This window comes from Pleurodeles waltl, chromosome 4_1, assembly GCF_031143425.1.
Source record: "Pleurodeles waltl isolate 20211129_DDA chromosome 4_1, aPleWal1.hap1.20221129, whole genome shotgun sequence".
Classification (NCBI taxonomy): Eukaryota; Metazoa; Chordata; class Amphibia; order Caudata; family Salamandridae; genus Pleurodeles; species Pleurodeles waltl.
In genome coordinates this window covers 589,300,671-589,313,671 of record NC_090442.1, presented here as the reverse complement: position 1 = coordinate 589,313,671, position 13,001 = coordinate 589,300,671, and the positions used below count along the sequence as shown (strand labels likewise).

Sequence of the window (13,001 nt, the reverse complement as noted above, 5' to 3'; positions counted from 1 at the left end):
TTCTTTGCAACTGCTTAGTAGCATGCACTTAGCAGTACTGACTTGAAAGTGCACAACAATATGGCTTATACTGCGAGCAGGGAGAGGGATATTTTGTGAAAGAGAGAGGGGAGCCATCACAACGTCTGGCTACACAGATGAGGAAAGAGTTGGTCTGAAGCTGCTGAACCAAAAGAGAATGTGATAAAGTACAGAAGAGACTACTGCTGAGAAAACAAACAATATGTGGGAGTTTTTCCGTCCATAGGAGAAAAATAACGAATTCCCAGAAATGTGATGTGTAAACATTGTGATCAAGAGTTGAGGTTGGGGGCATTTTGAATTGGAAAGTCAACTATGAGAAGGCCTTTGAAAGGAATGAATGAAAATGAGCACACCAGATTTGAGCTAGAATTGCAGAGGAGGATCTAGAAGAGCAGTGCCAGAAAGGCTATGAAGAAATGGCAGATGTGTAGAAATGTTCCTGTAAAGGTGTTGCTGGAGAAACATGAGATCTATCCCACCTCGGTATTTTCACATAGTTCTACAGGTATTGTTAAAGCAATCTGTGGTCCGGAGAACAAAATCCCATGATTGAAAAACAGATGATAGAAGATCACTACAACACATCACCAATTGTTTGCAGTTATGTAGTGGCCGTCTGAAACTACAGTTTTGGCAATTATATGTTAAAAATAATAACGAAAAAAGAGTATTAAACAATAGGCACAAAACCACCCAAAAACGTTTCTTAGCAAACAGTCCAAATATGGTAAAAAATACTTATTTTTTTGTAAATCTCTCTAGCTATTCCCTCGCGTTTTGTAAACATCCAAGTTTTTATTTTCCAAGAAGCTAATACTATTGTGGAAAGGGCTTTTGATGAAGCCAGTTCACAACAGGTCAAGGATCATAGATACGTGGTGTACAGGACTGCCAAAGTTCAACTCACGAGGCCAACCGCAGCTGGAGGCTGTGCACAGATCAGCCAGGCTCTCTGCCTAACCCTTCCTATGCATAGCACAAGGCAGGGCCTGGTTCTCCAGCCGCTACAGGCAATCTCTACTGTACTTCGGTGCAGCAGGAATTGCTATAGTAGGAGGTAGAAGTAGTATATTGTCAGAAATCCCACAAAAACTTGTTAACGTTAAGCTATGGTCTGTAAAATGAAATAAAATAATGCAGTTAAAGTGGAATTATGGTTACAAAATACATTTGGAAAACATCTCAATTGGTCACTAAACAAACCATACATTTTTACCCCTCACCAATTACCTAAAAATATATGATTTTGAATTTCAACACAAATATCTAAACAAAATAAATAAGCAAACGTGTGCGCCATACCTTTTTACCCGTTTCCCATTCTCGATGTGAGAAGAAAATGAGTGAGGCACATATAATCACTAAAAGCAAGTCAAGGAAATTAAAGGATCAGAAAACAACATGGAAACATGGAACCTGGAAAGGTCAGTATTTGGAAACTGATCAATTTATAGTATTTTACAATATGAGACTGTGTACAGTCATGTACTCACAAACACACACACACACACATATATTCACTGAAAAAACACAGGTTAAAAGTTGAAAATGTCAGTTAAAACATACTGTTTTAAACAAACTAAGGGCCAGATGTAGGAAACTCTCAAATAGCGACTTGCAATTTGCGAGTCCCTGCGACTCGCAAATTGCAAGTCACAATTTGGGATGCAGAAAGGTGTCTCAGACACCTTCTGCGAGTCGCTATGGGGTCGCAAAGACCCACCTCATTAATATTAATCAGGTGGGTCGCAATTTGCGACCCCATAGCGACTCAGGGCACTCACGGGGATGGAGGCCTGCTGGGAACAGCAGACCTCCATGTGGGGATGGAGGCCTGCTGGGAACAGCAGACCTCCATGTCCGTGACTGCTTTTAAATAAAGCAGTTTTTGTTTTTTCAAAGTGCAACACGTTTTCCTTAAAGGAAAACAAGCTGCACTTTGAAAAATAAACCGAAACCTTTTGTTTCGGTATTTTTCAGGGCAGGTAGTGGTCCATTGGACCACTGCCTGCTCTGAAAAATTATTATTAGGTCCAGTCACAAAGGGGAAGGGGTCCCATGGGGACCCCTTCCCGTTTGCGAGTGGGTTACCATCCACTTCAAGTGGATGGTAACTGCGAGTCCATTTGCGACCGCTTTCGCGGTCGCAAATGGAATTGCATACCACTGCGACTCGCAAATAGGAAGGGAACACCCCTTCCTATTTGCGACTCGGAAATGCATTTTGCGAGTCGGTTCCGACTCGCAAAATGCATTTCTACATACCAGATGGGGTTTAGCGACTCGCAAACGGCGTTTTTTGCCGTTTGCGAGTCGCTAAACCTTTCCTACATCTGGCCCTAAATCACTGAAATTCATCATTTATAGTTATCTCATACAGCTGTAACTCATGCCTTAAAGTAACTATAACTTGCACCACCGCCATGCCCCAGGGGCAGCCAACCCCAGGCCACGCATGGCTTTTGTGGGTTTGGCCACATAGTCTGGCCTGCATGCAACCCTCCCTATGGCCACCAATTCAACGGACATGTGTGGCATGGGGTTTGGCAGAGGGCCTGGCCGCAGGCCAACCCCACAGTGCCGAAAACCCTCCTTGCACAGCAGGGGTGGTTGGGCACAATATGTGGTGCACAATCCCCTCAGTAGCGTACACCTGACTATGTGATGCTACAATCTAAAGTGTCATTTTAAATAAGGCAGACCTACTGACTTTACCACAGGGTCAGAACACCAACATATAAAAAGTAGGCTCATTGGCTTTACGAAGGGGTCAGCAGATTAACATATATAAAGCAGGCCTCATACCTTTTTCAAAGAGTCACCAATAATTATAATCCAGTGTACATTATATAAACTCATACATTGCAATGTTTAATAAAAAAGATTGCCGTATTTTTAAAAATAAAGCCTTAGAATTTTTTTTTTTTTAAATCAACGTTTCTGAGGTTTCTTTTTAATGTTTTCTCATGCCATACATGTTAGAATCCACCACAAGGTGGCTCTGCCTTCCTGCTGAAGAGCATACAGCTCCAACTTGGAGTGCTTTAAAAAATATGGTAAGCTCTTCTGGAGGTAACGGATGTAATGACCCAGGAGACATAGGGTCTCATTATGAGTTTGGCGGTCCATGGACCACCATGGTGGAGTTGGCGGTCTGACCACCGTCTGGCAGTCGGACCTCCGTATTACAAGTCATGCAGGCTTATGGAGCAAAGACCACTGCAGTCCCGCCGGCATCACCAGGTAGCAGAGACCACCAGGGCCACGAGGCAGCACAAACAGGCCAGCGGAGGCAGTGTTTCTGTGGGACACATAATGAGGTTCCACACCACCAATCTGACTGTGGTGATACAGCCACCACAACTCAGCAGGCTGAAATGGGGACTACAAAGGGAGACACTCACCTGCAGGCAGCCTTAAACGTCTGGGGCTCATCACGCATGTCCAGCCTCTGCTGCTGATCCTCGAGGTGCTCAAAATTCACATCACCGTGGATGAAACCGCCCGTAAATACACACCTCTACCTGTCTCATTACGCTCAACAATTTTTTGTTGAGCCGTCAGCCACATCATATGGGGTACAGTATGGGCAACGAGTACACTTCTCATTGTGTCAGCCGTCAGAATCAGACACAAAGAAGGACACATTCACAGTCACAATATGCCCCCTTTTTGGCAAGTCACTCACACTGTACTGCAACACAAAAACACACATCTGACCATCTCAGGCACAGGGACAGTAAAGTGTACACAACATTGTCTCACACAACAGCAACAACACACCAACATCACATCTTCAAATACAACTCACACACTCACATTCCTCACATGCCATGGACTGTTGGCACATTCAACACATATGTATGGATGCACAAACACCACTCCCAGTAAACAGCCCTGCAATGAACACACACATCACCGACATTGAAACACAATGGAAGGACGATGGGAATCATAATGGACAGACACATTTACAAATATCACCATGCAAACAATACCTGCACAACAGGGATGGGGCCATCAGGAGCACTCAGTGAAGGAGGCTGCATTGGGATTCTTATCACTTTGCACATGCCCCTCAAACAACATTTGCACAGGAACTGGCCCTTCAGGTATATCTGTGACAAACAATACTAGACCCAAATGGCATGCCTATCTGCACAATGTGGAAGTGCAAGTCAACAAAGCACATACAACTCCAACTTCATGGGGCATACCTCTACATGAAGTAGCTGCAAGGTACACACAGCTAAACGTACACATGCACAGTCAAATGCAAACAAAGGTAGCACAAGTCAACACACTCAATATCTGCACAAACAAAACTCAAGCTGCCACACATTAGAGGAATCCATAATCCATTTCAGGGGGACACGTCTAACACCATACATGCTCACATTGGACAACACAAGAAGAAATACTTACCATAACAAACAGTGCACAATGCCATGACACCACCATTGCATTTACACCCATAAATCCACACAGTCAACATACACCCTTGTCTTGGGGGACACCAGCACTGCCCAAAAAGTAAAATAATTCAAACAACAGCAAATCGATCAGCAAGCAGGCTGTCACACACACAACTGTGGACAGACAACACAAATCACTCAGGAATAACATAAAGGTAGAAAAGGAATTGCAGGACAAATGTATAAAAAAACAACCGTTTGGGTTTATTAAATGTAAATTTTGTAAAGATCAAGGCCGTTGGCCAGTCGATATATTCCTGCAAAGACACATCATTGTGCCGTCACTTGACTCGTAACTGCCAGGGAGCCTCCACAGGAAGGGACGACAAGTGGGCATGCAGGCACCTCAGGGACTATCTTTGGGGGTGGAGGGGTCGAATTTGGGAAGGGCAGGTTTGGTCTTGGGTTTGAGAGGGGTGGACTGCTTCTTGGGAGGAGTGAGCTTCTTCTTGGGGGGAGGTGTATGGGTGCTCGCAGGGGGGCAGGTGTGATGGGGAGGACTTGGAGGTGGAAGGGAGAGGTTGGGAGGTGGGTCGGGCCTCTTGGGTTTGGGACAGGGGGTGGAGGAAACAGAGAAAGGGCAAGGTGAAACAAAAACATTTTCTTAGGTACACGGGGACAGTCAGCAGAAGGGGGTGGGGATTTGGAGGTCAAAAGAGTGGTTGTCTGCTGTGTTGGTGTGGATGTCACGGGTGTGTGCATGTGGAAGGTATGCTTGTGTTTGGGTGGTGTCTGTTGCGTGGATAAGTGTGTGCATTTGTGCACCTTGGGGGGCTGGGAGGTGGAGGTGCTGGGGAGGGAGAGGTGGATGTGTGTGTGTCTGTTGCGGTGGTGTCTGCAGGTATGCTGGGTGTGGTGGGTGTGTCACTGACTGTTGTGGTGGTGCCTGTGGGTATGTTTGATGTTGTGTGTGGGAGGGTGGGAGGGTCTGGGGAACTGGTGACTGATGTTGTGTCTGTTGTTTGTTTGTGTGCTGGCGTGTTTTGTGGTGCTTATGTCTGCGTGTGCTACTCTTGTTTGTTGAGGTGAGTGCACGCAGATTGGTCTGTGAGCTTGGGGTAGGTAGGGGAAGGGGGATTTGGATTGAAAAGATGGAGGTGGGGGGAAAAATGTGGGGCTGGCTGGCTGCCGTCAGTGTAGAGGCCAGCACCTGATAAGATGTCTGTAGGTCAGACATTGCACTATGAATGCCTTCCAGGGATGCATTTGTCTGCTGCAGTTGGCTTGCCAGTTCCTGGATGGCATTCACAATGCCCGTCTGATCCACAGAGATACTTCTCAGGAGGTCAATAGCCTGGGGACAGCAGGGGTAACAAGGCCTGGGGCGGAGGTGCCTGAAGCAAAGGAGACACCCACCCTTTTGGGTGAGCGGACAAGAGGGAGGGCAGTGATAGGCTTGGGGTTGGCAGACAAAGATGGTACAGGGGTATGCCCCGAGCGGCCACTAGAGAAAAAATCCGATGATGTTCCAGTTTCCCCCGTGGCACTCCCCTCACCCTGCGGGCCACTGGGTCCCTCTGGGTCCATGGCATCTTGACCTGAAGTCCTCTGGCCAGATGTATCCCCACTCGGCTGTGCATTGTCTCCTTCCTGGTGCTGATGCTGTAAAAGCAAAGAGCAATAGGGTCATCACATGCCCATGATCACACTTGAACAACAGCTCTGATTAGCAAATATTACAATGATGTCAAGTAGGCCCCAGCAACAAACTCCTCCTAAGTGGCCCATACATGTGCCATACCATATGCATGCATGCCATCTGAACTGGCAACAGTTGCCCAAAGGAAAATCAGGATCTCAGACAACTACAATTCCATGGCTTAAGTTGTGCAATCACAGTAACCACTGAACTAGTGGGATACCTCATCACCCTCAAAGCTTTGCCCCATGGAGCAGACCTCAGTTACCCATTGCCATACAATAGTAGGGGGAATGCCAACTGCATTCCCAAAGACCTCACACACGGTCATGCACACATCTATGTGTCACATGTGTCACATATATAATGACCCAAAAATAATGAATGATGCTTCAGAATCCTGCCTTTGTTGCTGGCAAAAGTACATTAGCATGGAGAAGGTGACATGGAAATGCTCATGTCACACTGGAAGCAGTTCCACAATGCACACTTCACCAAGTGATATTTGTCCCAATAGAGTCATGGAGGAAGTACTAATTTGTTCGGATAGGCCACACATGTTGCATGGAAATGGACACTGAAGACATCTTGTGCAATAGGCCAGGGAGAGATATCCCTAAAATCCACAACACAATGAATCAGCAAGCCCAGCGTTAATCACCACTAATGTCTGGCACCCCTTACAATCACATGCTATGAGTACATCAGTAGACACCATTAGTCCATTGGATGTTGGAGAGGCCCTGAGATTTGCAAGTACTTTTTGAAGGTCCTCAATATGTTGCCCAATAGGAAACTACATCATTGTCTCCACTATCCTTGGTCGCTGATGCCAGTGAGGAATCCAACTATGCCAGGGGAAGTCCGCTTCAGTGAGGCCCATTTAGGAAAAAGGCAGGTAGTGGCGCAGCTTTTGGGCTCTTGAAGACCAGGTTCAGGTGTCTTGACTGGACTGGTGGAGCCCTCCTCTACTCAGCTGGACATGTCAGATCATGCTCCACTGCGGAGGAACATCCCATACATTCTAAAGGAGGGGGAGTCTGTAGTGGCACAGGGTGAGAATCCTGAAATGCCAAGTGAGGATGACAGTGGTGAAGAGGAAGGATCTCACCAACAGCTACTTCTCATGAGTGTATGTCATGTGATGTAATGACTGTGACTAAACATTGAACTATAGTTTTGAGAATGTGTGAAGCGGAGTGTTTTAGCAACAACTAGGGAGCTCTTAATCTGCATTATTCAGCCAAAGGCTGCCTGAAGAGTGAGCCTTTGACATATCCCCACCTTTATGATGTTTTTTTTTTTCTGCCAGTTTCATTGCAATGTAATGACATTTCCAGTAGCTTGCTACGTGTTTTTTGTAATAGGTATGTTTACAAGCCTATACTCCTTGTTTTGTGTTTGTACAGGTACCTTCACCATGAAATCCTCATGTGGGCATTTCAGAGTTGTGACACTGGCAGGTATCTGATGCTGTTCTGACATGCAAAGTGGACATGGATTATTTCAGGTAATGTAGGTCACAGATTGCCAAGGCAGCTTGCACAGTGTTTGGGTGAAGGTCTGATGTGCATATTGGACTTGTTTTGTGTGCTATGTTGGGCCGAATTGCATCATGTGTGTCATCATGTGGACATGAAATATGTTTACATCGATTGCCAGCAAGTCATTCACCCCTCATAGTAGCTGTAGATGTGTTTCATCATTGCAGGCCATAGTGCCTGTGCCACAACACTGACATATGTTTGTGTCATACCACCAGATGCATGGTTATTGGATTATGATGGGCCTGTGATCAGGAACTGTTGTACTGCCATCTGTTTACATTTTGGATTATGTGAGGTTGGATGACTTTGACGTGGTATGTGATAAGGCTAATGCTGCTGACATCATCCACTTTTTTGTTTGCCTATTCTACAGGACAATGTCTGATACATCGTTTCCTTCCATCGTCTAAGGTGCTGTACCCTGGAATTTGTACTTTGACTCAGTATCAGTCACATATTCTTATGTCACAGCATATGCACTGTACACTTGATTAAAAGGTTTAGGCTGACCAGACACTTGTAGTAATGTGTTTGTGTGTAAGGCTTGGAATCCTGGCAGGACACTGTGCACCCATAACATATCCCTCCTTACACAAGTAAGTCATGTCTCCATCATATGGTTCACATAGTCTTACATCTCTACATAGCAAAATGTTGGAAGCAAGCAGACAATGAGTTTTTGATGGGTGAATTTATTACAGTGCTGATGCAGTAAATAAGATTTTGACAGAAAAGATTAAAAAAATAAAGTGAATGTACCCATCATGGTGAATGAAAACATTTGAATAGATACCACACCATTAGAAGTCCAAAGTCCAGATTACTCCTCCCATTGGAACTCGTGGGTAGTTCAGGATCAGTTAATAGACAGAATGCATGACACGCAAAGGAGTTCCTTTAGGAAGAGGTCACATTCCGGCAGTGGTGGGCGTTTTGCCATCCGCACCTCCTGGATTCTTTGCTGGGAGGTCCCTCTTGCTTGGTGGGGGATCTGCTGCTACAGAGGCAGGGGTGTCTGGGGCTTGTTCTTCTGGCAGGACCTCCCTTTCAGATGCTGGCACTGATGAAGAAGGGACTGGTGTTTATGAACCAAAGGAAGGGGTAGAGCGGTGTTGTAAAGCCCTGCTCAGTGTGGTGTTTATGTCCCTCATTACCCCTTTTAGGGAGGCCATGTTAGTATTCTGAGCCTCCCACTGTTGACACATTTACCTGTGCAGGTCCCTCTGTAGCTGCTCAGTTACCATCTGGCCCATTACGCCTTGGGGCTCCCAACAGACCCCCAAGACATGGTTGATGGTGTTCTCGCCAGAAGAAGCCCAGTGGCCTTACCCCGCTAGCCCACAGCATCCCTCCCACACACCCTACCCCCATGGGCCTGTGCCATTGCCACAAGAAGGCCTCTCCCACTGGTTCCTGGTATCTCATTGCCCGAAGTGTTGCACTGAAACTCAGGATCCAGGACTGGGGGTGGGCATAAGATGGTAAACACTGTGCTCGGGACACAGGCTAGGGGCGAATAGTTGCCTGTGATGTTGAGGCACAGTGAGACACACAGTTGGTGTCTGACCAGGTTGCCCGAATAGGCCAGAATTGTCCTCTTCATCCAGGCATCCAGGAGTGTCTTCTTCACTGAGGGCTTCATCCAGGGGGGTATCTGTGGCCTCTGTGTGCCCAGTGACAGCTCGACATATTGCTGTGAAAGATGCAATGTTTCATTGGAGTAGGTACCACACCATTGGGAGTCCAAAGTCCAGAATACTCCTCCCATTTGAACAGGTAGGTGGTTCAGAATGAGTCCATAGAGTGAATGTGTGGCACACAAAGAAGATCCTTAAGGAAGAGGGTTAATACTGTCCACGGTGGGTGTCTTGCCATCCGCACCCCCTGGATTTTTGTATTGATGTCCCCGTTTGCTGGGAGGGGGTTGGATCTGCTGCTGCAGGGGCGTCTGTGGCTTGTTCCTCTGACAGGGCCTCCCTTCCAGTGGCTGGCACAGATGAAGGGCCTGGTATTGATGCGCCAATGGAAAGTGTAGGGTGTTGTTGTAGATCCCTGCTCAGGGTGGTGTTAATGTCCCTTAAAACCCCTGTTAGGGAGGGCATGTTGGTCTTGTGGGCCTCCCACTGTTCACACATAACCCTATGTATGTCCCACTGTAGCTGCTTGATTTCCCGGAGTTCTGTCAAGACTTAGCCCATCAAGCTTTGGGATTCCCGATAGACCCCCAAGACATGGCTCATGGTGTCCTTGTCAAGAGCAGCTCCAGTGGCCTCACCACACTGGCCTACAGCAACCCTCCCACGTACCCTAGCCCCACTGGCATGTGACCTTGCCACAGGTTTCCCTCTCCAACTAGATCCTGAGCCATCATTGTTGGAAGTGCTGCACTGCAACTTAGGATCTAGGACTGGGGGCACGAGATGGTAGACACCGTGCTAGGTACACAGGTTGGGGGTGAATGCATGTGATGTCGAAGCAACAGGACCGAGAGGTGACGTAGTGGGCACAGTGAGGCTCTGTTGCCATTTGACCAGGTTGCCCAGATGGGCCAGAACTGTCCTCCATGTCCAGATGTCGAGGATTGTCTTCTTCACTGAGGGCCTCATCCAGGGGGTAGGGGAAGTCTGTTCTGTGGGCTCTATGTGCCGAGCGGCATCTCCACCTATTGATGAGAAACAAACAATGCTGCTGGTTGTATTGTGACACCTACCTCCAACAATTTAGTATTACATTGAGCATATACCTGTACAAAGTTATTTTGCAGTTAATCTTCTTGTGGCAAGTAGCCATGATATTGGCTGATTTGACCTGACATTTGTGATGTATGCCAATTCCATCTAAGTCAAGCAGCTGCTAAAATGTGCAGATCATTAGCCCTTGGGAGTATGGCCTGAGAATGCCATCTTGCCACCAGTGGAGGCAAAACAGTTGCTCAGCAAGACATATCTTTGGCCATTTTTAGGCCTGGTTGATTGCTATGCAGGCAGACCCACAACTATGTTGTATATGTGACTGGAGTCATCATGTGCCTAGTGCATTGTGAATGTGTCTTTTGCCAATACCATTCTGATGATGCATCTTGAGGCCTTTGGGATAATTGTTTTTTACAATGGGTAAGCTGTCCATCCTGTCCTGAATAGTTTCATCTTGGGTTAGTTGGTCAAGATGGAGCTAGGTGGTTAGACACATCTCTGATTTGAGCATGATCAGTATCTTGGTCCCTCCCAGGTGAGTTAACAGGCAAGGGTATTTGGATAAGTGACCACTGTCCTTGTGTGTGGTGTTACTGAAAAGTCTGTCCTGGGATTTGTAGTCATGTTATTCTCCATACTACACACACTTGACAAATGGTCTCCTCCCAGGTGGGTAAGCGTCAATTGAGAGTTAATAAATAGATATATTTGGGCAAGTGGACATTGTTTTTGTGGTTGAGGTTAGAGATACAGAACCTATTGGGGTTAGCATTCCGGTAACTCCCTCTACTTTCCATCACCATACAAATGTTATCCTGCCAGATAAGTAAACGTCATTTGAGAGTTAAGACACAGGGGTATTTGGGCATGAGAACACTGGACTTGTGCTTGGAGTTGGCAAGACAGAGCCTCCTGGCCTTAGCAGTCATGTCCCTCCCTCTACGTCATACACTTGATAAATATCGTCCTCCCCCAGATTAGTGCACTTCATGTGTGAGTTATCAAACTGGAGTATTCAGAAAAGAAGACACTGGACTGGTGGTTGGAGTGACAGTAAGAGAGCCTCTTGGGAGTTGCGGTCATGTCTGTCCATGTACTACACACACTGTACAAATATCCTCTCAATAGAGAGTTGAGACACATGAGTCTTTGGACAAGAGAACACAGTGCTCGTGTTTGGAGTTACAGAAACAGGGCATCCTGGCAGTAGTAGTCATGTCACTCTCTATAGGACACACACTATATAAATGTTATCCCCCAGGTGAGTACACTTTATGTGTGAGTTACCACACAGGAGTCATTGAAGAAGAGGACATTGGATTGGTGGTTGGAGTGACAGTAAAAAAAAACACAGGGAGTTGCAGTCATGTAACTCCCTGTACTACACACACTATACAAATGGTATCCTCCCAGGTGAATACACTTAAATTGAGAGTTCACTAAAATATGTATTGTAACATGTGACCACTGTGCTAGTGTTTCTAGTTACAAGACTAGTGCCTGCTGGGAGTCGTGGTAATGTCAGTGCCTGTACTACACACACTATACAAATGTTATCTCCCCAGGTGTGTACCCTTAAATTGATATGTACAAAACTGGGGTATTTGGTGAAATGACCACTGGTCTGGTGTTTGGAGTCATAGAACAGTGCCTGCTGGGAGTTGGAGTCATGTCAGCCCTTGTACTACACACACTATACAAATGCCATCTTCCAAGGTGGGTATACTCAATAGACATTTAAGACACAGGGATCAATGGAGAAGAGGACACTGGGCTGGTGTTTGGACTTAGAGATACAGTGCCTCCTGGGAGTTGCAGTCAGGATACTCTCACTACTCCCCAATACTTGACAAATGTTTATCCTTCCAGGTGAGTAAATGTTACTTGGGAATTAACAAACAGTGGTCTTTGGACAAGAGAACACTGTGCTGGTGTTAGAAGTTATAGTGCCTGCTGGGAGTTGGAGTCATGTCAGTCCCTGTAGTACACACACTATACAAAGTTAATCTCCCTAAGTGAGTACACTTCAAATGTGAATTGCCCAATAGAGGTCTTTGGATACTGGGCTAGGGAGTTGAGTAACAGTAAATGAGGCAAAAGGTAAGCTATGAGCATGCATGATATAGCATTTTTGTGACATTTTTTGTGATGCAACCTACCAGACTCCAGTCCCCCAGGTATTCCTGTCAAGCCCTCAGGATCCAGGATGGCAAAGACCTTCTCCTTTCAGGGAAAGAGATATAATGGGGCACTAGGAGGGCAGCCACCATGGCCTGCAGTTGGTGGCTGGAGACGAGGGAATGGACCTCGCTCCTGTGGTTCTTTCACCTCTTCCCGATATCCTCCACTGTACACAGGGTGGTGCCTACAGCATTGACTCTGATGACAATCCTGTCTCACGTTTCCATTTTCCTACTGAGAGGAGTATGTTGGACTTGTTGGATGTTGTATGTTGTATGTTGGACTCCAAACAATTGTGGCCTCTCCTCTTCTGATTTCAACCACCACAGATGACAGTGGCTTACTAAAGAGGAGAAGTGCAAAAGGGTGTGATTGGACAAATGTGTATGCAGGGTGTTGTATGGGATGGTGAAATAAATTGGTGCCTACTGTCTGTTCTGTG

General features: G+C 46.3%; 1 protein-coding gene across 1 annotated transcript in view; it reads right to left on the bottom strand.

Moving 5' to 3' along the window:
* Nucleotides 1-13,001, bottom strand: part of DRAM1 (DNA damage regulated autophagy modulator 1) — a 234,533-nt gene that overhangs the window by 56,437 nt on the left and 165,095 nt on the right. Inside the window, exon 5 of the mRNA XM_069228974.1 lies at nt 1,327-1,385. Within this exon, the coding sequence (XP_069085075.1) occupies nt 1,327-1,385 (59 nt within the window). The remainder of the gene's footprint in view (nt 1-1,326; nt 1,386-13,001) is intronic.